The 25,079-nt window shown below is 41.9% G+C and overlaps 3 protein-coding genes and 1 long non-coding RNA gene across 10 annotated transcripts; 1 reads left to right on the forward strand and 3 right to left on the reverse strand.

Annotated features, from left to right (window-relative positions):
- Positions 1 to 2,307: 2,307 nt before the first annotated feature.
- Positions 2,308 to 3,597, reverse strand: smim1 (small integral membrane protein 1). Of its 3 annotated transcripts, none has more exons than XM_034590421.1 (3): positions 3,346 to 3,596; positions 2,783 to 2,947; positions 2,308 to 2,540 (listed from the first exon to the last, which is right to left on the reverse strand). In XM_034590421.1, the coding sequence occupies exons 2-3, from the start codon at positions 2,884 to 2,886 to the stop codon at positions 2,417 to 2,419; spliced, it is 228 nt and encodes a 75-aa protein (XP_034446312.1). In that variant the 5' UTR covers positions 2,887 to 2,947; positions 3,346 to 3,596; the 3' UTR covers positions 2,308 to 2,416. The 3 variants fall into 3 exon arrangements, with proteins under 3 accessions (XP_034446312.1, XP_034446310.1, XP_034446309.1); XM_034590419.1 differs by having other exon boundaries at positions 2,351 to 2,540; positions 2,783 to 2,962; positions 3,346 to 3,597; XM_034590418.1 differs by having other exon boundaries at positions 2,351 to 2,540; positions 2,783 to 3,014; positions 3,346 to 3,597.
- Positions 3,598 to 4,472: 875 nt separating this feature from the next.
- On the forward strand, positions 4,473 to 15,698 carry cdk11b (cyclin-dependent kinase 11B). 4 transcript variants are annotated; one of them, XM_034590227.1, is made up of 20 exons: positions 4,473 to 4,543; positions 5,418 to 5,548; positions 5,812 to 5,951; positions 6,155 to 6,282; positions 6,388 to 6,532; positions 6,714 to 6,889; positions 7,177 to 7,302; positions 7,447 to 7,545; positions 7,798 to 7,929; positions 8,018 to 8,092; positions 8,452 to 8,675; positions 8,789 to 8,879; positions 8,969 to 9,090; positions 9,183 to 9,288; positions 9,431 to 9,552; positions 11,423 to 11,530; positions 11,822 to 11,938; positions 12,387 to 12,535; positions 14,698 to 14,887; positions 15,425 to 15,698. In XM_034590227.1, the coding sequence occupies exons 2-20, from the start codon at positions 5,432 to 5,434 to the stop codon at positions 15,515 to 15,517; spliced, it is 2,460 nt and encodes an 819-aa protein (XP_034446118.1). In that variant the 5' UTR covers positions 4,473 to 4,543; positions 5,418 to 5,431; the 3' UTR covers positions 15,518 to 15,698. The 4 variants fall into 4 exon arrangements, with proteins under 4 accessions (XP_034446118.1, XP_034446120.1, XP_034446122.1 ...); XM_034590229.1 differs by having other exon boundaries at positions 4,475 to 4,543; positions 6,753 to 6,889; XM_034590231.1 differs by lacking the exon at positions 4,473 to 4,543 and adding an exon at positions 5,069 to 5,289 and having other exon boundaries at positions 6,753 to 6,889.
- On the reverse strand, positions 15,566 to 15,987 carry LOC117764452. The gene is made up of 2 exons (XR_004614391.1): positions 15,762 to 15,987; positions 15,566 to 15,697 (listed from the first exon to the last, which is right to left on the reverse strand). It is a non-coding gene; the product is annotated as an uncharacterized LOC117764452 (long non-coding RNA).
- Positions 15,988 to 16,775: 788 nt separating this feature from the next.
- On the reverse strand, positions 16,776 to 24,753 carry mmp23ba (matrix metallopeptidase 23ba). Of its 2 annotated transcripts, XM_034590232.1 has the most exons (8): positions 24,200 to 24,753; positions 21,211 to 21,347; positions 20,445 to 20,584; positions 19,825 to 19,992; positions 19,522 to 19,686; positions 18,640 to 18,750; positions 17,517 to 17,643; positions 16,776 to 17,421 (listed from the first exon to the last, which is right to left on the reverse strand). In XM_034590232.1, the coding sequence occupies exons 1-8, from the start codon at positions 24,332 to 24,334 to the stop codon at positions 17,247 to 17,249; spliced, it is 1,158 nt and encodes a 385-aa protein (XP_034446123.1). In that variant the 5' UTR covers positions 24,335 to 24,753; the 3' UTR covers positions 16,776 to 17,246. The 2 variants fall into 2 exon arrangements, with proteins under 2 accessions (XP_034446123.1, XP_034446124.1); XM_034590233.1 differs by having other exon boundaries at positions 20,445 to 21,343; positions 24,200 to 24,752.
- Between the last annotated feature and the right edge of the window lie 326 nt (positions 24,754 to 25,079).

Here is a 25,079-nt window from a genome sequence, read left to right on the forward strand (position 1 = left end):
TGATTCCATGTGTTTGGGAGCAAGATTACACAAAAACAAAAGAACAGATTTCATGCAACTTGATGGAAGGATGCAGTATGGGTAAATTAAGATGCATGGGGCAGATCCAGGATTTGTTTTTCACTTTCTTTAACATTGGGAGACAGGGTGGTAAAGAATAGGTTTAGAACAAGACAAGACAAGCATGTTGAATCTAACTACTCCTTTTGGGACGGAAAATTCAATGTTAATCTATGTTTCTGAATATTTATGTTGTTATGTTTTTTCCTTTCACGTATGTTGCAAATTATCTATTTAGATTTATTTTTTCTACAAATATATATTATCCTATCTTTTAAAAAGTTGAGAAATAAACAAAAAAAATATCTCATTGAGATTTGGACCGGACACAGGAGCTGATGCTGACTGATATCAAAATGTACTCAAAGACCTAAGTGATATACATGTCCGAGATGATTCTGTTTCATTATTGAATGTAGATATTAATGTTAATGTTTTCATGATCAACTGGTTACACTGTACAGATCAGAGAGATGACCAGAGATCCGTTTTTTGAATTGAACCTGCTTGCTGGTCTTTAAAGAAGACATGGACACTGATCATAGTAAGCTTCACCTCCACTCTCTTTCCTCTGCCATCCTGGAATAGACCTTAGTCTTACCTGTACAAAATAACGTACATGAAAACACCACGTCTGTTAGATGTTCAGTGACTGCTAGAAAGACTATTTCTACAATGAATATATCATTTGCCTATAGGCACATTGCCAGTAGGATTAATAACACTTGCATTTCTTGTATAATTTCCTATCTTACATAAAACAAGGGTCGGCATGGTATTGGACTGTTGCATCACAGAAAGAAGGTTCCCGATGGAGTTGTCATGTCACTCCAGCTTCCTCCCACAGTCCAAAGACATGCAGATTGGGGTTGGCTTATTTGGGACACTAAATGGACCATAGGTGTTAAAGTGTGAATGTGTGTCTCTTTGTATCAGGGGTGTACCCTGTCTCTCACCCAATATCAGCTGGGATTGGCACCCGCTCCCCAGTGACCCATCAAAGGATATAGATACGTTAGGCAAGTTAAGGCGATTATAAGGATACTATTGTATTACTGTGGTACATATTGGTGATTGGTGTTGGTAAAGAATCAGGACTCAGCTAATGAGATATCTGGTGTGTAGCTGACCTTTTCTCCTAATGACAAAAATAGAAATACTTGGATTCATCTGCAGAGAATGAATGTTAATTTTAGTTTGAATGGAAGTGTGTGCAGCAGTTTTTATAGGACACAGTTCTGCTTTCAGGGTGCACAGAGACAGGAAATCATCCTCACAGGTCCAAGGTCCATTACATAGAACATTTTAATTATCCTTTAAAATTTCCTTTGTAATACATTTTATAAAGACTCAGATTAAGGCCATAAGGTAAAGAACAAACTCTGAAGATCCAACTCCATTTGTCCACAATGTCAGTGGACACCCTTAGTGGCAAATATAGATCAGACTCTGCTGTGGAAAAATAAAATGCATCAAAGAAAAGTAGTAGATTTATTTGAAATCCAAAAGTGAGCTTTCATTGCAGAACAAATCAGTTTCATCAATCAGACGTGTTGGCATCACTCTCTGAGCAGCAGAGGATTTGTCTGACGAAAGAAAAAGAGAGTTTGGAAAAGTAGATTGATGAACTTTTAATGACCTGGATTCAGAGCCTCAGAAAACTGAAGAAGTTAATAAATAACTAGGGAATTACTCCAAGCCCCTAAACCAGGGTAATCTATGTCTTCGGCCAGCAGCTACATCCTTCCACCAGTTATCAGTGGATGAAGAGGCTTCTCAGAGGGATATCATTTGGAGGGGAATAAAATCAAATAAAGAGTTTCATGTAATAGTTACATAATGGGAAGAAGCAAATCAGAGGTCGTACAGCCAAATCAGATTCTCCTCCGCCATCACTGTTGCTGTCACTGCACTGACTCTTTGTGAACCAGATAATACAACATATCCCCTGAATGCAATTCAATTATGACACAAAACCAGAAAGACACAATTTGATTTTGATTTGACAGTTCGTGGATTCATGGTTGCAGCACTGCAGCTTAATTAATAAACATATTTTTTCAGATTAGACATTATTACAAAAATAATGTTTACATTACTTTAACTGTATTAAAAAAATGACATGAGGATAATGAATGACAAAAACTAGACTGAACTGATGAAGATTTACTTGCAGAGTTCTGTGTGACTTGAGTTTGTGTATTAACAATAAGACTGAAATGATCACTGACTTTTGAACACACTTGGATTGATTGCTTTTTTGAATAAAGATGCCTTATCGTCATCGTGGTCTTCTTAAATTTGTGGTTTAATCTACAATGTGCGAGTGCTTTTCTCTCCTTGCTGGGCTCCGCCATCAGCACCTATGGACGTAGTACCCTGTCGCGTATCCTATGATGTAGATGGACACCAGTGCAGCCAGAGCTCCTGCTGTCTTCACTGCTACTCCAGTGCTGCCGACACACAGTCTGTTGTAGATCCTGTGAGTGTAAGAGAAGTGGAGGAAGAGTCACAGAGTAAAATTGACTTTTCTGACTTAAGTTTGACTATAAAGGTTTTCCAGAACCCCACCCAGCCAGTTAAGTCCTGACTTGTCTCAGTATCTGATTTATCTCACACACATCTTCCTATAACTGTATATATTGATTCCTCAATGGCATCAGAATATTCTCTCTGATATATAAACTTTTGGATCTTTATGTCAGACGTCCTCATGTTTCACCTCATCCCAGTGGACTGTGATGCCTCCACATTCATGTTGACGTTGTCCTCGTTCCAGCGATCATACTGCACACTGCCGGCTCTGTTGGGTTCCATGTCGGACATCCTTCCTCTCCTCAGAGTTTTATGCTGGAATCACTGTTCACTCACTGCTTCACTGCTCAGCCTGGACACATGAACTCTGACACAGTGAGGATGACGAGTCGACTGTGTGCAACAAAACATGGACAACTCTGCAGAACATAAAGTGTTTTTAAGGCATCGTTACAACAAGGAAAGCTGAATATTTAATTATAATATTAAGTAATTTTACAAAATAAAGGCAACATATGACAACTTTTACAAGTGTATTAATAATCTTCTTAATACACATCATATTGTATTTAAAGTTCTATCACATGTGTTTATTACCTTTTACATTTAAAATATTTAGAGAAAATCAATTGTTTAATCAGACCATGTGACGGAAATAATCAGATTCAAAAGGCAGTGATTTGATGATTCCCACTCAAAGAAGAATTCAGTTCATGTCCCCACATGAAAATAAACTGAGTTTGTACTCACCTGAGTCAGAAACAGTCCACGCTCTGCACACAAAGCTCTGGTCTCCAGCTCTTTTAATACCACGACGGACACTGAGACTGTTGGAGCCATTCCTCCAGCTCGGTAAGAGACCTTGGCCTCAGTACATGTGTTTACTGAGGTCACTCTGTCATAAATTCATTGGTTGTTTTCCAACTGTTGACATTCACCGGCTTATATGACTCCTACTCAGTGATAAAGAGCAATTCAATCAGTGGATAGTCTCCGGTTTCATCACATCCTGGGCAGATAGTGGACTGTAAAGCAAATTCATACATTTCCTGGTTCTCCTTCCTCTGCACCATAATATGTTTAAAAGTACTGCCAAGAATATGAAGCGATAAACTGACTTCTGACTTTTTATTTTAACTATCAGGGCAAAATAATTACTGTGATAAGCATCAAGCATACAGTTGCAGTTTACATATTAACTTTTCCACCAGTGTTAGGGGAGTAGGAAGCTGCCTCCAGGGCTTAGGGCCTCACATGGAACATTCTGTGAGACCCATAGACCTCAGCACTGGTCTGTGTGTGTGTTTGGGTTTTGCTGCACAGTTGTAACTCTGACTAACTCTGGAAGGATCTGTGGAGCTTATGGCTCAACATCATTGTTGGACACTGCTGCCCCCTCATGGACAGGTAGACACTGCACTGAGATTTTGAGAGTTGCTATATATAATATAATATAGACAAAGAATAAAATAACAATAACTCTTTTTGTATAGCACTTATCTAAACAAGGTTACAAAGGGCTTCACAAAACCTGTGGCAAAAAATGAATGAACTAAAATAAAGGGTATTAAGAATGACAGAAAAAATATCCTGTGGAACTCTGCGGCATCATTATCCCACATCACCATGGAAACAGGGTTGGGAATACATGGTAGTTAAGAAGTAATCAGAAGTGTTCAGAGCCAAGGGTTTTCCTGAGTGTTGCTGTGACAGTGATTAGTTCACAGCAGATAAAATGTCTCCTGCCAAATCAAAATACTTCAATTTAAATTAGCAATGCCTTTGAACGTAAAATAACAATTTTGGTTATACAATATAACATATTTGGTAATAAAATTATATTATATCATATTATAGGACGTCGTTGTTTCACACCGGACGTTTTCCAAACGTTACCATCGCATAAACACTTCCGGTGTGTGCCATAATACCGCTGCGCATACTTCAGGTTTGTTGAACCGTTTTCAATGCGCCGTGGATAACTTCACCTTTTACTGTATCTGGGCTTTTAATGAGCCTTTCGGAAACGGATAGATGTTCTGTAGTTCATTCCCCAAACCGCTACTCTAATGATTCTTTTTAAACCCGTCTAGTTAGCTGCGGGAGTTGTTTAGCAACTGTACCCCGTGCTAGTTTTAGCCGCTCGTTAGCTAATACGTTAGCATCACGTTGGACTTAACAACACACAGCGGGTTTAAAAGTAGCTACCGACCATTTTGCTTCATGTGCTGGTTTAAACTCAACCATTACGTAATTAACAGATGTATAACGTTAGCAGGCTCTACGTGTCTCATTGATTAGCCTGTCAGCTAACACGCGCTGTAGTCTTTTGCTGCACTGCAGCTAAACACAAATGACCGCCAGAATCACGTCGTAATGTAAACACGGTGAGCTTCGAGCCCCAGTTCGTTGTCGGTGCAACGATGCATTGGTGAAACTGTGATATAATTAAGACATAAATATGTGAGTAGAAGTGACGTTTTAATAAATCGTTTTGCTGTCGTCGGGACTGGTTGTCTGCGGCGTGTGCATCTGTTTTAAATGATCTTATGTCACTGTGGTTTTTGTCCGTAAAGGTGTTTGGAACATGCACGACTAACAGAAAAAGTGAAATGGAATATAAACAGTTGATCTAGTTAGTAAAAAAGATCCAAGTACACCAGGTGAAAAGAAAAACATAGCAATGACTGACAGGTAGATGCTTCTTCTCTGTCCTCGATCTGTTATAACCACATTTCTTTATTTACTATTCACATGTGACTGAGCTGAGACCACATGTAAAGAACACCTGTGTTGTGTTTGTGTGTTTTGATGTGGACCAGGCGGTGCAGAGTGGATGCTGATGGGGGACGAAAAGGAGACCTGGAAAGTTAAAACTCTTGACGAAATCCTACTTGAGAAGAAACGTAGAAGAGAATTAGAAGAGAAAACAGACCCCAAGCGCCAGAAAAATGTAAAGTATTTCAAAGTTAATCTAAGATCCATATGACACGTACACGTTGAGTCAATATTAAAAATGATCTTTTATCATAGCTGTGACTTATAATTATTGTAATTTAATGATACAGGTCAATGTGATGAGTTATTAATATAAATGATTACAAATAGCATATTGGATAATTAACTTAGCTTTTGCACCATAATCATTATCTGAGGATATATTTAATAATTAACTGTAGCTGCAGCCTAAACTTCTGCTCTTTTTGTTTCGCACAGTTCACACAGAGCCTTGTTCCACAGGCGGATGATCGGGAATCCAAACGAGACACTCCGGAGGAAGGAGAACTACAGGATCAAAGAATGGAAATAACAATTCGTAATTCCCCGTACACACGGGAAGACTCGACAGAGGACAGGTGCTAGGAATCTTTTGAAAACTTAACCTGAGTAAACTTATTGTTGTTGAATGAAAAGTCAGGAAATTGTATTTTTATGGTGTAGGCAAGTATACATGTAATAATTAAACGTAATAATTTAATGTTTTGTCATCCTTTGGAAATGATATACAAGACAGTACCACTGGCTTGTCAGAGTCTCACAGTATTTCATTTATTTGCAGAGGAGAGGAAGATGACTCATTAGCTATCAAGCCTCCACAGCAGATAGCGAGGAAAGACAAATCTCACCACAGAAAGGAGGAAAAGAGAAAAGATAAGAGACGTCACCGTAGTCACTCTGATGAAGGAGGTATGAGATATAGTTTAATAAAAACACATTGTTTTGAAGCTGAATGAAACACATTTTGAACTGTTTTTGGGGGTGTTTTTCGACTCATGATTTTTGCTTCTACAGTAGTTAAACATGTCCGACCGAAAGACAAAGAAAAAGAGCGAGAGAGTGAGCGCAGGAAGCGTCTGTGGGAGGAGGACAAAGCCCGGCGAGACTGGGAGAGACAGAAACGAAGGGAACAGGCCAGAGCTCATTCTCGAAGAGAGAGGTGAGTGTTGACCCTAGAGAGGAACCACAAATTCAGATGGGACAATATGTCAATCACTGAGTATAGCTGTGAAGCCATCAGAGCAATTTCACGACCATAAACTAATTGTGTCAAATTTTATCAACCCAAACAAAAAATACAGCAAACAATGACAAAACTGGACCTTTGGTTATCTGAACAGACCTCGAGTGGAATCTCCTGGGTTTTTTTTGGACCACAGGGACCGCCTGGAGCAGCAGGAGCGCCAGCGTGAACGGGATAGAAAGCTGCGAGAACAGCAGAAAGAGCAACGAGAGCTCAAGGAACGAGAGAGGAGGGCAGAGGAGCGACGCAAAGAAAGAGGGGGTCGACGAGAAGGTCAGTGAGCTAACCCAGACACGTGCTGGACAACAGGGGCTTTTTACACTTTGCATAGAGCCAAGCTAGCTGTCATCAGTCTTTATCTAAAAACACTTCCTGACTCCAACTCTGTAGCTAATGCACACACTCAAGAATACATATAAGACAACATATTTCCCAAAATGTGGAAAAGTTCATTTAAGCACAAAATCCACAGCATTCATTGTCAGTTTACTGAACACCTAACACATGGACTCTAAGGTGGTGTCTACAGCAGTGAATAATAGAGACTTTCATTTCCACAGTGCCGTCTCACCACAGGATGCTCCCTGATGACTATGATGATAAGACAAAACAAACTCACCGCAGCCGCAGTCCCACCCGCCTTCCCCAAAACAGAACAGAACACAGTGAACAACGGACGAGTGCAAGTGAGTTTACCATTATATCTCAGTCTGTTAAAAAAATCTCTATTTCCTCATATTTCTTAGCTCTAAATGTACCCTTTCGTTGTTTTTTGGTATGATTCTCTGAGATCACATTTCAGCATAGCTCACACTACCTTTTCTCTGCAGCATTGAAGGATGAGAAGCCGGATGGCAAAGACCTGCTCGCAGACCTTCAGGACATCAGTGACAGTGAAAGGAAGACCAGCAGTGCAGAATCCTCCATAGGTAATGGACCATCTAATCTACACTTACAGCAAACAAATGACAGCACATGCAAAGACCAATTTGCGCTCTACAGCAATCTCACAGTAATTTATGTTCAATATCTGTAGTGACATCGCTACTTCTTTAGAATGTTGACAGCAAAGCTTTTAACTGTACAAGAAGGTGTCGATACATAACCACCAGAACCAATATCATGATGACATGACAGATTATTTAACAAAGTTGTGGTCCAATCATCTCATTCTTGTTTAGCGTCAGGATCAGGCTCTGAGGAAGAGGATGACGAAGATGAAGAGGAGTCCAGCAGCCAGAGTGAGGGTGCGGAAGAAGAGGGGGATGAAGGGGAGTCAGTCACAGGCTCAGAAAGGTCTGAGCAGAGTGCAGGTAAAACATTTTTAAACTGCTCCACTATTATGACTTCTGTTACTTTGACAGTATCTCAGGTTTAACACAGCAGCTTCCTCCTTTACAGAGGATGTGAGTGAGGACGAGCAGTCGGAGGAAGACTTTGAAGAGGAGAGGGAAAATGGAAATCACATCCCTGCAGGTGGGTCTGAAGCTGAGAAATGATTCTGTGGCTGAAACGGCGATGTCCACAACTTTCTGTAATTTGCCCAATGTCTTCTGTGGGGAAGACATGTTGACGGGTCTTTTAATTTTGGGGTTTACACTAGAAAACCCAAAATATTTTTGGATTACAACCGTGAAATGTACAGGATTACTAAGGTATCCATATTGTGACATTTTTGTTTGTTATTGTTAGGTTTTACAGTCACACTTACATTTTGAATTGTGATTAGTGGCTAAAGACACAAAATGCTAAGCTTTCAGAATATTATTAATATTTATAAGCTTTATATCACTAAGTGAAAAAAAAACTAACTAACTTAAGCCTTCACCTTGCAGTGCCTGAGTCCCGTTTCGACCACGACTCAGAGGAAAGTGGAGAAGACATGGAGGATGATGATGAGGAGGAGGATGAGGATGAAGCAGGTGACGGTGACCCCACTCCTCAGTCTCAGACTCACTCACGCTCCCCCACTCCCGAAGAGAATTACATCCCAGACTCTCCCCCAATTTCACCTGTGGAGCTGAAGAAGGAGCTGCCAAAGTATCTGCCTGCTTTACAGGTCAGCACCAAATTAGCACAAACTACATCCCCCATGTGTATGTAATCCCCTAATACAAGTGAGTGTATGTAGAAGTCTTCAGTCAGTTATATTGTTGGTTTGTTTGTTTTCAGGGTTGTCGCAGTGTTGAGGAGTTCCAGTGTCTGAATCGAATAGAGGAGGGAACCTATGGTGTAGTGTACAGAGCCAAGGACAAAAAGACAGGTATGAGAATAACTGAGCAGATAGATTTGCATTGACGATTATCAGTCTTGTTGTTTGAAGAGACAGTAAATGCGGTCTAATGTTTGCAGATGAGATTGTGGCCCTGAAAAGGCTGAAGATGGAGAAGGAGAAGGAGGGCTTCCCCATAACCTCTTTAAGAGAAATCAATACCATTCTGAAAGCTCAACACCCAAACATCGTCACCGTGAGGGTGAGAAGACTTAGAAAATTCTTATATAGGCACCAATGCTTTTATTGATGCTGTTCCAGAAAATAATCGTATCTACTCTTTCCCTACACCAGGAAATAGTTGTTGGAAGCAATATGGACAAGATCTACATCGTGATGAACTATGTAGAACATGACCTGAAGAGTCTGATGGAAACCATGAAGCAACCCTTCCTACCAGGTGATTTTAGACGTGATTGAGCTGTGGTCCATCTGATAGAAATACAGTATGTTCTCTCTTGCAGATGTAGATGTGACCTTTAGCAGTGAAGGTCTCTCTTGCATCTCAAAAAAGTTATTTTAAATCATGACCCTTTTTTTAGGTGAAGTAAAGACTCTGATGATTCAGCTACTTCGAGGAGTCCGACATCTCCATGACAACTGGATTCTGCACCGTGACCTGAAGACGTCCAATCTGCTGCTGAGCCACAAGGGAATCCTCAAGGTATGTTTAGGACTGTGGATCCCATTGTTATGGTTTAATTAGATCTCTGTTAGTTGTTACCTTGTCAACAGATACTTTTCCTGAGATCCTAGAGAGAAACTAAAGGGTCTGTAGCAAAATATAATTCTGCAATTATGTAATTTAAAGTGAAGTAGTTCTACATTCACTGCCGATTTTCTTTTAGTTCACGTTTACATCATTGGTTTTAGTCTTTCTCACAGATATATGGGACAATTAGGTTCTGAACATAGAATCATATGTCCACTCCTCCACGTTTGATTAGACTGATTTCAAATTTCCTATGGCTTTCTGGGAAATGTAGGAAATTGTGGGAGATCAGGCAGACCACGGGTTGCCTTGGAATACAGTACATTACAGATTAATATACTGTGTAAAGCATGAATAAGTTCATCTACCCTGAGTTTAGACATATAGTTACATTTCTTAATCCTCACTATTGCAATTAATAGACGACAAATTAAAATGTATGAGACATGTACTTTACACCTACTGTATACTAACTGTAGAATAAGTTCATCAGGAAACCTTGAGTAGGTCTAGGGTTGCAGATAAAACACCTCTACTAATATGTTCTAGTGCTTTGGATGCCCTCTGTAACTTACAAGTACTGTGCTAATCCTTCTTGATATCAAATGTTACAGTTTTCCTTTTCCACTTCAGGAGGACGACCTAAACGGTCTTAAAGTTTGATGTGGAGTTTTGGTGTTTCCAATATCTGTTATTGTAGTCCTAACTTTTTTTCATTCTTGGCTTCAGCAGTCAATGTAAAACTTAAAGCATCAACATGATTTTAGGTTCATGATCATAAAACGAAGTGGACTTTCCTACACAAACACATATTTTAGTTTATATATTGCTGTGAAAGGGCAGTATGTAAGTCTGAAAATGAAATTTGCAGTTGGAGTATTTAATCCTACAGTATTAAATAGAGATATAGATAGAATTGTTTTACAAGCACTGGGGTAGTTAGGAAACTTCCCCGCGTCCAGCAAGGGAATTATAATATATATAGATGTACCAATACACAAACTCAAAAAAAGGGTTTCATTTACTTCGTCTGTCGATGATGCACAACTTTCCTCCAAGCTAGTCGCGGCACAGTCCAGTTGCACAAACAGCCTATGATTACTAAAAGTCAATTAGAGCATGAACTTCTGACAAAATGTCCAACAGGCTGGGTCCATGTGTAAATAAACTAGGTTCAGACAGACATTTATTAGTGTGAATTTAATGGTAGATGACAGTAGCAAATAAAAATCACAATCCATCATACATCTTTTCAAATTAAAGATGTATCCTGTGTGGTGCTGTCATTTCATTTTCTATGAAAGCTCAAGGGCTCAAAGGTCCACCGAAAAATAAGAAATTCACTCATCTACTCACTACTATGCCGATGGAGGGGTGGGTGAAGTGTTTGAGTCCACAAAACACTTCTGGAGTCTCAGAAGTAAACTTTGTTACAGCAGAATCCAATACAATTGAATTCAATGGTGACCTACACTTCAGACGTAATAAAACGACAGAAAAAACACAACATGCCTCCATACTGCTCATGTGGTGTCATCCAAGGGTCTGCAAGCCCCGACATTCATATTCGACCCGAAACGAGGTAATTTACTCCATGCTTTTAGCCTCTGAGAATCCTAATGTGTTTTGTGGACTCAAACACTTCACCCACCCCTCCATCGGCATAGTGGTGAGTAGATAATGAGTACATTTTTTGGTGAAGTCTCCCTTTAACAAAATACTCCCCTCTAGAGGAACATCAATAAAGCAGAGGCCTTGATCTTCTACTCAACACAAATTGTCTTAAAAGTAATTTTTTCCCTCCATCTGTCTTCTCCTGTAGATTGGCGACTTTGGTTTGGCGCGGGAGTACGGTTCCCCCCTGAAGCCGTACACGCCTGTAGTGGTGACCCTGTGGTACCGGTCGCCAGATTTGCTGCTCGGAGCCAAGGTGAGAATTCAAGTTCACACTACCTCCCCACATCACAGGAGCAGATGAAATACCTATGCATTGGTTTAAGCTAGAGACATTAAGCATTTGATTTAAAGATGCCAAATACAGAGAAACACCATTTGAGTTTTATAGTGTATCATTTACAAACCCAGGTGACAGATGTCCAGCAGCCTGTCAGGGCACATTCAGTTTTACATGCAAGACGATCTCAAACATAGAAATCTGCCAGGAAGACTGACGATTTTATGTTTCTGTGGACTGCCACTGTGTTTGTTCTTCTCTCCGCAGGAGTACTCCACAGCTGTGGACATGTGGTCAGTGGGCTGCATATTTGGCGAGCTCCTGACCCAGAAGCCTCTGTTCCCTGGAAAATCTGAAATTGACCAAATTAACAAGATTTTTAAGGTAAATGCCGTCATTTTCCGTCATAAAATGAAATATATCCTCACCATAAAGTATATGCAGCTCTTCTGTTAACTGCCTGTTGAACTTTTGTGTGTCCTATGTCTGCATACCAACCTGCAGTTCTGCAATGCACCACAGGGTAGAGCTGTTGGTAAATGTCAGTGCAGCTGATGAAGTTATTTAACCCAGAAGCTCATCAGTTAGCTGAATAATTTTCAGTAGGTGATCTGCATTAGGCGTGACAGCCCTGTGTGTGGACTGATGTCACTGCGACTATGTCATCCTACAGTCGTCACCAGTGATGAATTAACGTATTGAAATGTACTTGGGACTGGTAGATTACCACATGTCTGTGGTTGATGAACTACTCAGCCAAAATGGAAATATCTCAAATGCATGTGTCCTCGCACTCATAGTTTGTCTGCTGGCTCGTCTATGTTGCCTGTAGGATTTGGGGTCACCGAGTGAGAAGATCTGGCCCGGCTACAACGAGCTGCCCGCTGTGAAGAAGATGACTTTCACAGAGTATCCCTACAACAACCTGCGAAAGCGATTTGGAGCACTGCTCTCAGACCAGGGCTTTGACCTCATGAACAAGTAGGTTCTTAAAGACTGTCTTATTCCACACAACACTGCCTCTTTACTGCACCACAATGAGGCTCAGCATGGTATTCCAGCTGTGTGCCAGTTGCTGCCGGTGTTGACCCAACTGACCCCAACTACTGACAGATTTGGATTTTTAACTAATTAAGGCCGGATGCGACATGTGTGTGTATATACCTTTAAGACGGTTGTGACGTTTGCGTGCTTGTCCCTTACGAGCCGGATGAAACGTTTGTCTCATCATAATGTCATCGTTTTTAAGAAATGTGACTAATGAAATGCATCTTGATTTGTTGAAATACTCGTAGGAAAGGCAAAATGCATGATGAGTAATGTAGTTTGTTTGTTAGCGCTCCTAGCCTGCAAAAAGTTTTTAAAGTCGCGTTTTAGATAAAACCGTTTTTAGACATGATTTGTGGGTAAAGTCTGGAGAATTGGGTCTGGACTTTACCTGCAGTTTGCCTTTCTCACACACAACACAGCGGGAGGTTCTCTGCACAGACGCGATCACAACAGCAACAAATCCTCTGCATTATAAAGTTGAGAGGTGGAACAGTCAGGTGCAGCAGGCAGAGCCAGGACCTAACACCAGGAGGCTCTCACTCTGACATTTGCGTTCACACATGCACCTCCTCTGGAGAAAGTGCAGAGAATCTCCAGAGTTTCAGTGCATGTCTGAAAGCAGCTTAGGAGACTGGTTTGAGGTAGAGGAAGAAAGGGAGTGGGGTCTTTGCAAGTTTATAGACTGTTGGTTTTAAAAAAGAATTCCAAGGAGTTTAGGGTTCTTAATGCGTTAAGAGTCTGGTCTATCAAGGATCAATAATGAAAAAAAAATATCCATGTATGCATTATATAAAAAATATTTTATGGCAGTATTTTCAGTCCATTAGAATCTAATATCACAGGTCAGTGAAAAGCAAATATCAAACACTAATATCCGTAACAATCAGCATCATGCCTACACCGCGGTGCTACTCTGTCGCATTCTCTGTCTTTCCAGAGCTTCTTATTCAGTCAGTGCATTTCTGGCAAGTTGACTTCAAACATGACAATGGTAGTGGACTGGTAATTCATCAGCATACCATAGCAGCAGTCCCTTTCCATCCTCCTGTTCTGTTTCTCCAACACGCACACACATACACACTCACCATGGTGATGCTCCACGCTACAGGAAAATGTTTTAGAAAGCTCACATTTAATGGGGAAAATCATTTTTAAACATAGAGAATAACAGCTTTATAATTCTATCTTGCACATTCCAGAGATCAGAATAGTTTAACAGCTCCAAAGAGCAGAGGCGCGTTTCTCCACATTTGCCTCTCTCAGATCTTAACCCACCCACAGAGCCTTTTCTGCCTGCACCTGTAAATGACAAAACCATACCACTGGCTTCTCCTCACAGCTGCAGAGGACGGTAACAACATGTCCACTGTGCTGCCAGAGGGATCATGGTTCAGTGGAAGTTTGGCACATGGCCAACGCTGCTGAAGCTTTCCAGCTGTCAGAAGACTCATGAAGCATTTACTCAGGGACACATTCACACTGCAGGAGGTCAACACGTAAAATTACTCTTTGAAAAACCTCAGACAACTGTGTAAAAGACGCTTGGAGGGTTAGGTTGGCAGGTAGACATCACAGAGCTGTTTGGAATATCACACCCCTCTGTGTAGCAAAGTGTTTGAAGGTCAAGGCATTGAGTATCCTGCCTGAGCCCTTCTGATCTTCTTCAAACTCTAATAAGATTTGATAGAAAAGAGATTTAGATTTTAATCCTGAGCCTAAAGATGCGGAATATTACTGGTTTTCCCTTCTACTAAGTGATTCATCGCCTTTTTCTAGGTATAAACAAGTCTGTATGCTTCAGATAAAAATCAGCAGAGCTCTGGGGAGGATCAAACCCACAGGTGCAGGAAGAAGCAGACATTCTTGGAATTTCAAAACAAACAATAAGTCAGACACAAGTGGTAGATTATCCCCTTCAAATGCCAGCATCGGCCCCATGTGCCCCCTGGCCCGGATAGACATCACCTCCGCGCTTGAGCCCACCTACAATGTGCAGACAGTCTGAGCTTCCTGGTGGCATGTGATTCTTTACTGAAATGTTTCTTCAGTGTATTAGAATCTCAAAAGGAACCTGATCACCGACTGTTTTCCAGATTTCTTACTTACTGCCCCAGTAAGAGGATTGTGTCCGATGAGGCACTGAAGCACGAGTACTTCAGAGAGACGCCACTGCCCATTGAACCGTCCATGTTCCCCACCTGGCCGGCCAAGAGCGAGCAGCAGAGGGTGAAGAGAGGCACCAGTCCCCGTCCACCCGAGGGAGGCCTGGGCTATGCTCAACTGGTAAGGACATTAGGCTCCACTTTCTCCATTACATACAGCTACCAGGCTTTCCGAACGCCGCCTGTGTTAAATAGATTACAGACCTACAGGCTTCTGCTTTGTGTCCGCGTATTTCCTCCTTGTGTTTTCCATGATGAGCACACTTTAGATCTTAATGTTTTCAGCAGTGGTCCTACCCACCCTGAAGTTTATTTTTATAAAGGCTGATGATGCTGATATTTTTTTCAGTGGAAGTTACAGGTGATATTTTTTGTCTTATCAATAAATTTGCCAAAGTTTCTCATGTTTAACCTCAGTTTTATTCTCATCAGAGTGGAACAGCTTGTGTAAGAGACCATCAACACTCAAAACCAAGGAAGAATAATAACAATATTAATGATAAACATGTTCGTGCATACAATGGAATACAATCAAAATGTCTAAATAGGGTCTATTCCGGTTTTCCAAAGTTAATCAGTATTGTATTTATCAGTTGAACAACACACGTGAGAAATGAGACTATGATGAAAGTTAACTTTGTTTCCACTTTGTCTTCAGGGTGACGATGACCTAAAAGACACAGGCTTTCACCTGACAACCAGCAACCAGGGAGTGTCGGCAGTCGGTCCAGGATTCAGCCTCAAATTCTGAGCCCAGGATTGCACGACACCTGGCTGTCGAACTGAGGAAGAGGGGGAGCAAAGAGTTCTGGGACTTTTTGGATTAATGTCTGATCCATTACAACTCTCACCAAAGAGTCAGGACTGTCTCACAGCAAGACTGGTGGCTCGAAAAATATAGAATTTTCCCCTCCACTTTTAAGCCACTTCTCTGTATTTTCAAGCCATTTTACCATTTCACAAATGGTCATTTTAGCTCATAAACAGAAGACAACGGTAAATCTGTCAGAACTTCAGCTCTCATGTTTGACTTTTATTTTTATTTTCCCTTTTATACTTCATGAGAGAGGAGCTGATTTTATAAATGGTTGGCATTTCCTGGCTGCCTGAGCTACTGTATAATGATGCAGAATTGGCTGTGTTTTCCCTCCAGCATAATGTTAAAAATTTACTTGGGCCTGTCAGCTCACTTGATGACAGCGGGACGATGTTTTTGTTAGAAATAAAGCTTGAAACTTTGTTTGGTCTGCCATTTTCCCCGTATTTATAAACTCTCTACAAGCTATGTAAACACAACCGCACACTGCCACGGGAGGAAAAAAAATCCAGGGAAGTCGAGCTTTAAAAAAAAAGAAAGAAGCCTTGAACCCAATTTAATAGTCGCTGTCCAAAAGTGATGTCATTCTTTGCACTGCACACTTTGTCTCAGTACTTTGTTCTTTCAGGGGAAAAGAGGCCCAGAATTTGCTCTGCCTTTGTTTTTAAATGGCTCTGCAGCTTCAGTATTAAACCAATAAATTCTTTGATTTCGAGCCGAAGAAAAATAAACAGCACAGTTTCATTGCCTGCAAGACTGCTCGCTGCCTTCGCTGGAATACACGCGCAACAATACCCTGGTCTTTGGACTTCTAGAGCCAGCACTGAATGGAAATGTTCATTAATCAGTTTTATCTATCCCCAGACCCCAGCGGAGCCCTTCTGCAGATTATTACACCTGATGTGTTGAATAAGCTCGGAAGGAGAGCTGCTAGTGGAGCTGACTGCTGGGCCTCTGGAGACAGACTGCTGGCTTCACTGTGAGGCTAGTAAAGTAAGCTAGACGTCTGAGGTGTTCCATATGCGGTCGAAGGTCCAAATTGTTCTAAAGGCTGTAGACAACATTGCTTATTCTGGCTTTATTAGCTTAGTTTGGTTAGTGTGTAAATTACTCAAATGGCATGCATCGACGCAAAGGGCTTCTGTAAAGCTGAAAAGAAACACATTAGGGACATGGGCACTTTTATAGTTTGTTTTTTCTTAGAACCTATTTCTAGAATCTGATCTTGATTTAAATTAAGCTCTATCCAGCAAATTAGCCCCCTTTTCTTAAGGGAGACCCTTGAACCCCTGGGTGACTTTGCACGCCATGACTGTCTTAGCAGGAAGATCTTTGAAGAGGTCCAGGCTCGATGAAGGCAGAGCGGACATCGTCCCAAACAGCTGACGAGGGCCGCAAGTATTATTCATCCCCAAATAAAAGGTCTGTCATCACTGGCTTTTCACTGTCAGGTAGTATTTTCACAAAAAGACTACAGGTCACGGATCATTTATTATTTGAACATATGAAAACACATTTACACAATGACAAGACAGTTGTGTTTGTGTGTGGTAGATTCAGGAAAACATTTTCTTAAAAAATAAAAAGAACTATGTGCCCTAGAGAATGAGGTCTCCTGGTGACCACGTATGTGAATGTGTCCTGTTCAACGTGGGCGCGGCTTTCAGAAGCGCACGCGTACCCTCCAGGAGTAGTTAGTGAGGACTTTGTCTTTTTTCTTCACAATGCAGGTGTATGTGCCTTCGTTGATGGCGTTGGCCACTATGGTGATGTGGTCGTCTGTCAGCGAGATGTAGTTTGGGTGAGAGAATTCCAGCAGCTCCCCGTCTTTGTACCAGCTGGAAGGAGGGTTTGAGACAGTATCAGACAGTGCAAAGAGAAATTGTACTGTAGCATTGCTGCAAGTAGGCGAAGATCCCAGAGGAATACTCACTATACTTTGCCTTTCTTTGATGCTATTTTCTTCCCACAACGAAAAGTCAGCTTCTTGCCTTCAACAACTAACTTGTGTTTGGTCCTTGGTGGAGTCGGTGTGGGAGCCACTGTGGGGAACGGGAATTCTGGAAGAAGATTGAGAGGAAATCCTCAAAAAATACAAAAAAATTCATAACTTTATTGATCTAACAATTTTCCTGTCCATGCATTGATCATCTAAGACTACTGTGCTGAAGTAAAAGAGCTAAGAGAGATATTTTACAATATATCTCAGTGCATCTCATAATCTGGAATTGTCACGCTGAAAAACACCACTGAAATCGATTACGGTCAAAATTTCGATGCAAACCTTATCACGTTTACTTTTCACAACCCCTGACCTGCTGGTGCCGTGACTGCCTTATTGTCATAATCTCTCCCATCTGGTCCCTGACAAACACAACAGTCTGCTTTCTGATCAAGTCAAATTCTGCTTAAAAACAGTCGCTCTCGTTAATGCCACAAAAATCCAAATTGACCTTGTGTGTCTCTAACCCTCAAGCCACAGTCTGAAATTCCAGCGGGTTTGGACTGACTCAGGAATTTTCCACAGCCGTACAACATCTCCCAATCAACAATGAGGAACAGATTACTGCGAGCCAGGAATCGTATCCTCTTGCCTCTCTCCACACTGTCCCTTGTTGCTGACAAAAATCTCAGACGGCCACAACAATCCGCGAGCTGTGACAGTTTAAAGGAGCCACTTCCTGTTGTGCAGCAGAGGGCTCAGCACCAGAACACCACAAATAAGCCTGAAGAGGCTTAGGCTGTTAAATTGCAGATGTGTTATCAGTACTCATAGAGACACAGGAAACAACAGGTACCCTCTCTGCTCTGTTTGTGTTCTGGGATGCTGCTATTCTCCAGAACTAAACGCACACTCCTTCAGTAGTAAGAGCAATTTCCTTTCAAATGAAATTCTTGAAAGCCCCCATCACATCTCTGCATGGCTGGACCTGTTGGCTCCCGTTGCTCCATTGGCAAACGGTTCACAGCAGCTCCTTGTGCTGCTCAATTGAGAGAAAACTTTCTCTTTTTTTCCCCTTGGACCGCTGCTGGTTTTTGCTGCTGCTGTGTCTTACCGTAACAGAAATCACAGCTGGAGGGGCAGTGCTTCTGCATCAGCTTGCGCTTGCTGTCGCAATAGCCTTTCCGAGCCCAGGCTGGACAGATAAATAACCGGTCCAAACATCCTGGAAGAGAGGAGGAGATTGACTGAGGAGGAGGAGGATCAGACAGCAGCTCTCAGTAAGCAGCTAAAGAATCTGGATCCCTGTTCTGCTTTTTATTCCAATGAAAATGACTCACTATTAATACACAAATCATGACTCATGAGTAGTTTATATAGTATTCATTAATGCCACGTTGGCTTTAAGTGTCAGTCGTCAAAGACTGTGGTCTACATTCTGGTCGGTTGTGACCAAAGATGGATCGCTGGTTTTGTACCACTAGTTCGTCATAAGAGGATCTAGATGAATTCTTTCAATGTTGGGACCAGACTTTGCTGAATACATGATGGACTCTGACTTATCCTAGCTTGAAATCTTTTATGACAAACTCAGGTGAAGATGGTGTAAAGGGTCCTTCGTGACAGCACCAACGTTCTTCTATTGATTTGCTCTGTTGAACTGTTGTAGACGTTGTCACACTGGGCACTGGTTCTTTTAGTCCGAATGGGATGAAGCTTCCCTGGTGCTGCATCGATACCAGACTCCTCTGGATAAAACAAGCAGTCGCTGTCAGGTCGGCCCATCAGTCCTATCACTTGGTATTATGAGGTTTTAGTTATTCACCTTTTGGAGGAATTGCTTAATATATTAAGAGACCCAATAAGTTTGCCTTTGACTGACTACCTCTAGATCTTTGTCTTGGATGACTGACTACGGCCTAAGAGTTATTTACAATTGTCTACAAAGAACTTCCTCATTTGTCTTCTGTAAGAAACATCGGATATATGAACATACCGTAGAGACGGTGCACACCCCACACCTCATCCTGTGTGATTAGCTTGCGCCCTGTCAGAGTTGCATTCAGGTGCATTATCGCTTTCGGGTCCAAGGAGTGCATGAGTCCCAGGGCATGTCCAATTTCATGACTTGCCACGTGGACAAGATCTGTGAGCCAGACTCCTGCAACAGAGATATGTGATTATTTTCTCTTTATGTTGACCCATCCCCCCCACGAGTTGTCCAGTTCAGGGTCTGCTGCCTCCATCACCTTCTGGATTAAATATCAGCGGTTTCGACAAACATGATAAAGACACATACCTTTCTTCCAGCTGAAGCGCATGTTTCCAAGAATCCAGTATTCATGGTCGTCAAAGTGGATCTCGCCTGTTGGCGGGAAGAATGCGTGAGCCAATTCTCCCGTGATGCCGTCGAAACAATGGTGCAAATAGGACTGCAGACAGTCTGTGTGGTTGACGGGGTAGAAGCCTGCCAAAACAGAGACAGACGCATACCTCAGAGCCGTGGAGGGAAACCCTCACTCCATTACTTCTGCCGTGTGTGGACTACAGCAGGGGGATGATGAATTACTAAAGACAGAGGTTTATGACGACCATTCCTTTCACTGTCGCTGAGAATTTATGCAGGACTACAGCGTTAGCACCCAACGGGACAGATTAACTTAATTTAGACGTCTTCACCATGGGTTGACATGCATAGAAGTTGTTAAGCTTTTATTTTTTTTCATTTAGAATAATGAATCATGCTAAATATAAGCTTGGTAATATAGTTGCGGTGGCGTGATTTAATGAATTTTGAGGCCAAGGCATTTCAGCGACGACAGCGCAGACAGAAAAACAGTAACGACAAAGCAGAAGTCTGGAACTCGAAGCCAAGGAACATCTGTTGCGGGCTGATACAGCCACATGCGGAGTACCCACCAATCTTAATGTCTGCTTCTTGGTCAGCTGGCACCTCTCTGAAGCTGAACGGCGAGACGTCACTCCACATGCCAAAAGCCCTTGCGATCCCTCGGCGCGTGTCGCTGGCATTTATCAGGTTTGTTGGGAAGGAGAGCAACCTGCTCAGACACAACAGCATTGGGTAGTTAATACTGGTCTCGACACACATCCCTCTACAGCAGAGCAATCTGCCAAAACTCAACGGCTACTGTTCAGACAGACCAGAAATCCCACAAGCACGTACAGCTCCATTTGTGTGACTTCATACTCACTGATGTATCAGCTAGAGTTAGACTAATATGGATTTGTTTGTAATATGGAAGAGATGAAGACGACTAATTCAGGATCGATTTACTTTTTATCTGCTGACCTGTCAGTTGAATCTTCCATTAAGATTGCAGGACATCATGATCAAAACTCTCTAGCTCAGTCTAAACTCTTCTAAAGGACTTTTAGGTTTGTAAGATCCTCTTTTTACAGCTCCAGAAAGAATTAAATGTCACTGGAACTTCTCCAAACAGCTAGTGCACCATCCAAAGGTTGGGCTTTATAATTCCCCCTCTTTCAAATGCAAGTAGGGTTCTGTCAGAAGATGCACTATGAACTTGTGGTGGTCGGACAACCTTCAGTGGAACTTTTTGTTTGTTTGTTTTTTCCCAGAAGTATTTGTCTACCTTTTGTTCCCCTCTCCCTAAAGCTGCACTTTCCTGCTTTGCTGACTACAGAAAGAGTTTCAAACCAATACTTGTATGTCAGCTTAAACTTGTCCCATTTGAGCTGCTCCGGCGTGAGGGTGTAGCGCTTGTTCCTGGAGAGGTGAAGCACTTGTGACCGGGCCTCTTTGCGGATCCCGATGAGCAAGGCAGTGGTGTAAGCTTCTTCCTTGGACAAAGAAAAACCTTTAATTAATCAGCTCGCACCGTAAAGTGAAGTTTAGGAACTGAACATCTGTGACATCTGAAACTGGTTCTGTGCTCTAATTGAAAGAGGATGCAGTCTCACTCCTCGGTTAGGCTTTTGCAAGGAATCCAATGAGATACGTTAAATTCTTTGCTTATTACATGTCTTGGAAAAAGTTTGACTTTTGTAGCTGCAGGCATTAGACTACATTTGTTATCTTGACAGCTAAAACTGTGCTCAACTGCTATAATTTCAGCATTTTGCTTGTGAAAGTTATTTTCATGCAAGGGCATTCCATCTCTTGGAAAAGGGAAGTGATCAGCAGTAAAAGTACTTTCCAAACATTAAATACGATCCTTTTCACGGATAGGTTGTACCGGATGACCCTTTGGGGATGGGCGACAGTGACTCAAAATAATCACACCTGGATTCTGCACTATTTTCATAGCTTTGAAAGGCTTTCATAAATATTCTGTGACTGAAGTATAGTTGTGGTTTGTCTTGGCTGCAGAACTCCATAATAGTGCTTGCACCAGTTGATAAAATCTATAACTCTTTATGGAGATGGGTTTAAGTAGTAAATCCACTTTCCAACACTTGAAGTCGAGCCGTGATTCAAACCAAGGAGCCCATTGTGTGCTCGTGCAGGAAGACCGTCTGTCCTCAGTGGTGAATTCAAAGACAAATCCATCAAAAGTGAAAAACTGCTACATGCAACCGTCCACATACCCTGAATCTAGATTTCTCTGAAATGAGCACTTTTCCTACTTCAACCCTAACATCATGTACTTGAGACTGATGAGAATACATGTCTATACAGAGCCTGCCAATGACACACAGGGTTCAGTAAGAGTAAAAGCCTCAATATGCTTCAAACTACACTTGCTGAATTGTCTTAACAGTGTTGGAAATGTCCTTTTTAGAATTCAGGACACATCCAAGAGTTGGCCATGCTTCAGAAAAGTATGTGTCAGACTTCACAACAGCATCTAAAACGTCCTCCCCAAACCCATTTGGACAGTGGATTTGTGAGGGTCATGTCCCACAATGTTTTCCGTGATGAAAAAAAAAATCCCCCCCCAGTGTACAGAGCTTTTGCTCAGGTGTATTGGTGCACTTTTCAGTCTGACTAATACACTGGGATGAAAAGCAATGCAGTGGTACTTTTAAGGCAGTGGTTCAGAGCCTAGGCGTCGTAAGATAAATCTGATAAACAGGAGAAGAAGCAGAGCCTTTAAAACCCACGCCCCAGCATTTTCCTACTGCATGGGGGGAAAAGATCCTGTAGACGTAGAGAAAATATCAAAGCCACCCCAACCACTTTGTATTCTACACCATATCCTGGTATGGTTCCTGATCCTGCTTTGCCCAGTCAAGACAAGTAGATGCCGTACTTCCTTCATTTCCTTACCAAAATAGAGAAGCAGGGGCCGGCCGTCTGGCAGACGCTCCGACACTGCTGCTGCACTGGATGACGTCTCTTGCCTCTCTTGCTGACATAATGCTTCTATATTGCATTGTACGTACAGGTCATTATTTTAGACAGAGGTTGCTTTCCTGACCTCAGCTGCCACTGTTTTGTGTGCAGTGATTCATGAGGTGTTTACTGCAGTAAAGCCAGCTCAGTTCTTCCTGTGTCTTTGCCTGCAAGTCTCATCTCACACTGTGGCACAAATACAGATGAATAAGCCATGAAGGCAGAAACAGGGGTGTTAAACCAAACTTTAAAGCCAGTAAGTGCTGACCCTGAGGATTCCTATATATCAGTGCATTAGTTTCAGTACAGATACAAGAGAACTCATTAAAATGCTCTTTGGCTGCATTTTGACCTCTTTATTCACCAGCCTGCCACAAGCTTATCTAAGTCAGTTATATAATCCTCACAAGCAGCCTGGCTTGATTGACATATAATGTGAGAGAGTGGTGGGTGGCAGTGATTGAAGTCGTGTGGAGTTAACGCGCTTATCCAATTCACTGAAGATATCAGTGCACCGGGATCCATTCCATTCCTAACCTAATTATATGATTCATCCAACTTCTAAAAGAGAACCAACATTAATTGAATGTAATGCGTTTGCTCAAGTGTAAGTGATTGAATCTGATAATACGTTTAAGGAAACCAGAGAAGTGATGTAAGTTGCATAGTAAGTGGGTTCTTATTAAAAGTCTTTAAAAGCTAAAGACGTTTACTCAATAACAGCAAAAGAAAATAATGTGAGTAAATTTATTATTCTCGTTTTACCTGTGAATATCCTGAAACCTGTTTATCTCTATACTGAAGATCACACTTGCATATGATGAAGCAGGTTATTAATCCGTGCATACTTGGGAGAATTTGGGGTATAAAGGATCCACTACCTTTTTCTTACATACAACTTAAATTATATAGTATACTATTGGTGTCTTAGTGAGGGATAGTGGACAGGAAGTTATTAACTTTATACATAGTTTTCAATTACAAGTTTATATTATATTGCTATTATAATCATACTGAGTATAAACTAGTAATTAAAAAAACGTAATTAACTCGTACATTTACAAATCATTTACCCTTTTAGATAAGGGTTGCCTCATGAGATAACAATACTGTCTATGCCGAATTTGAAAGTGGCCTTTGGTTATTCAAAAGCATTTCAACCAGAAGCATTCCTGGTGTGTCGTTTTGCAGAAAAGAAATAATAAATCATAAGTCATAACATTTTGAATGGAGTTTGGTGTTGAACTTTCCTGAGATGATCAAGAAAACGGCAGCTCACCTACACAACTTGATGATAAGAAAGCGCACATTGTGGTGTTGGAGCTGCGGTGACATGCATGTGATGGAGTGGTCATACCTCGAACCTCCGGGAGGGAAACGCTGTGGTTTGTTGCATCCCTGCGGACAGAAGAGTGAGCAGCGCCGCGGCCAGCACAGGAGCGAAGCCCCGGCCGCCTCTGCGTAAACTTCTGGGAGTCTGACAGCTCCCCATGGCTGCGATATCACACCTCCAGGAAAAGTAATAACAATAAAAAAAAAAAAGATCTCCTCAGCGAAGACTGCACAGGTTCAGCATGTAGGAACACTACTTCTCTGCCATCGCACGTTTCGGCAGTGTGTCGCTGCGCGGACCAATGTGCGGGGCTCTGCGGCAGCGGCGCAGCCTGCGGACCGGGTGGTGGAGGCAGCGCAGTCTGCAGCAGCTCCGCTCGGCTCCTTTCCGGCCGCACAGCGCGTCTGCCAGAGGGCTGGTTTCACATTACTCCAGAGGGGGCAGGGGGTCAGCGTCGAGACGATCTAATGAAAACCAAACGCGCTCTGTCGATCAAAAACCACTTGCTGCAACCGCTGGAGAAGAGCTAAAGCGGAATCAGATGGTTCATTTTGAACATGGCTTTCAGAGGTTTATGTAATAGCGCTGCTGCGGGAAAGGGAAAGGTACTTCAGTATATGGCATGCACACACATTTTCTGCAGGAGGGAAGAACACAGACAAAGAGGCCTTTGGATGGAGGGAGAATGGTCAGGGTGTGAACCATCTCCCCAAACTCCAAACAACCCAGGGCTCCAAACAAAATCCACTTTTTACATTCCAGGTCTTCAACTAAATGGAAATTCAGCTTCAGCGTTTTTCCAAACAATTTATTGTTTAGAGTTTTGTAAAATGTCAAAGCGCTCGAGTTGCATAGCCTCCCTCTGTGATTTGTTAGTGTTTATTTTGTTCAGTGAGGACAGGGT

This window comes from Hippoglossus hippoglossus, chromosome 7 (assembly GCF_009819705.1).
Source record: "Hippoglossus hippoglossus isolate fHipHip1 chromosome 7, fHipHip1.pri, whole genome shotgun sequence".
NCBI lineage: Eukaryota > Metazoa > Chordata > Actinopteri > Pleuronectiformes > Pleuronectidae > Hippoglossus > Hippoglossus hippoglossus.

What these genes read in the sequence shown, in the direction of transcription:
- mmp23ba (XM_034590232.1), bottom strand. Translation starts at nt 24,334, where the DNA reads ATGGGGAGCTGTCAGACTCCCAGAAGTTTACGCAGAGGCGGCCGGGGC. An exon ending in AGAAGCAGACATTAAGATTG is followed by an intron (nt 19,993 to 20,444) that starts GTGGGTACTCCG and finishes CTGTTTTGGCAG; the next exon opens with GCTTCTACCCCGTCAACCAC. An exon ending in TCAAAGAAAGGCAAAGTATA is followed by an intron (nt 17,422 to 17,516) that starts GTGAGTATTCCT and finishes CCCTCCTTCCAG; the next exon opens with CTGGTACAAAGACGGGGAGC.
- smim1 (XM_034590421.1), bottom strand. Translation starts at nt 2,886, where the DNA reads ATGTCCGACATGGAACCCAACAGAGCCGGCAGTGTGCAGTATGATCGC. An exon ending in TCACAGTCCACTGGGATGAG is followed by an intron (nt 2,541 to 2,782) that starts GTGAAACATGAG and finishes TTACACTCACAG; the next exon opens with GATCTACAACAGACTGTGTG.
- cdk11b (XM_034590227.1), top strand. Translation starts at nt 5,432, where the DNA reads ATGCTGATGGGGGACGAAAAGGAGACCTGGAAAGTTAAAACTCTTGAC. An exon ending in TGGAAATCACATCCCTGCAG is followed by an intron (nt 8,093 to 8,451) that starts GTGGGTCTGAAG and finishes TTCACCTTGCAG; the next exon opens with TGCCTGAGTCCCGTTTCGAC. An exon ending in GAAGCAACCCTTCCTACCAG is followed by an intron (nt 9,289 to 9,430) that starts GTGATTTTAGAC and finishes CCCTTTTTTTAG; the next exon opens with GTGAAGTAAAGACTCTGATG.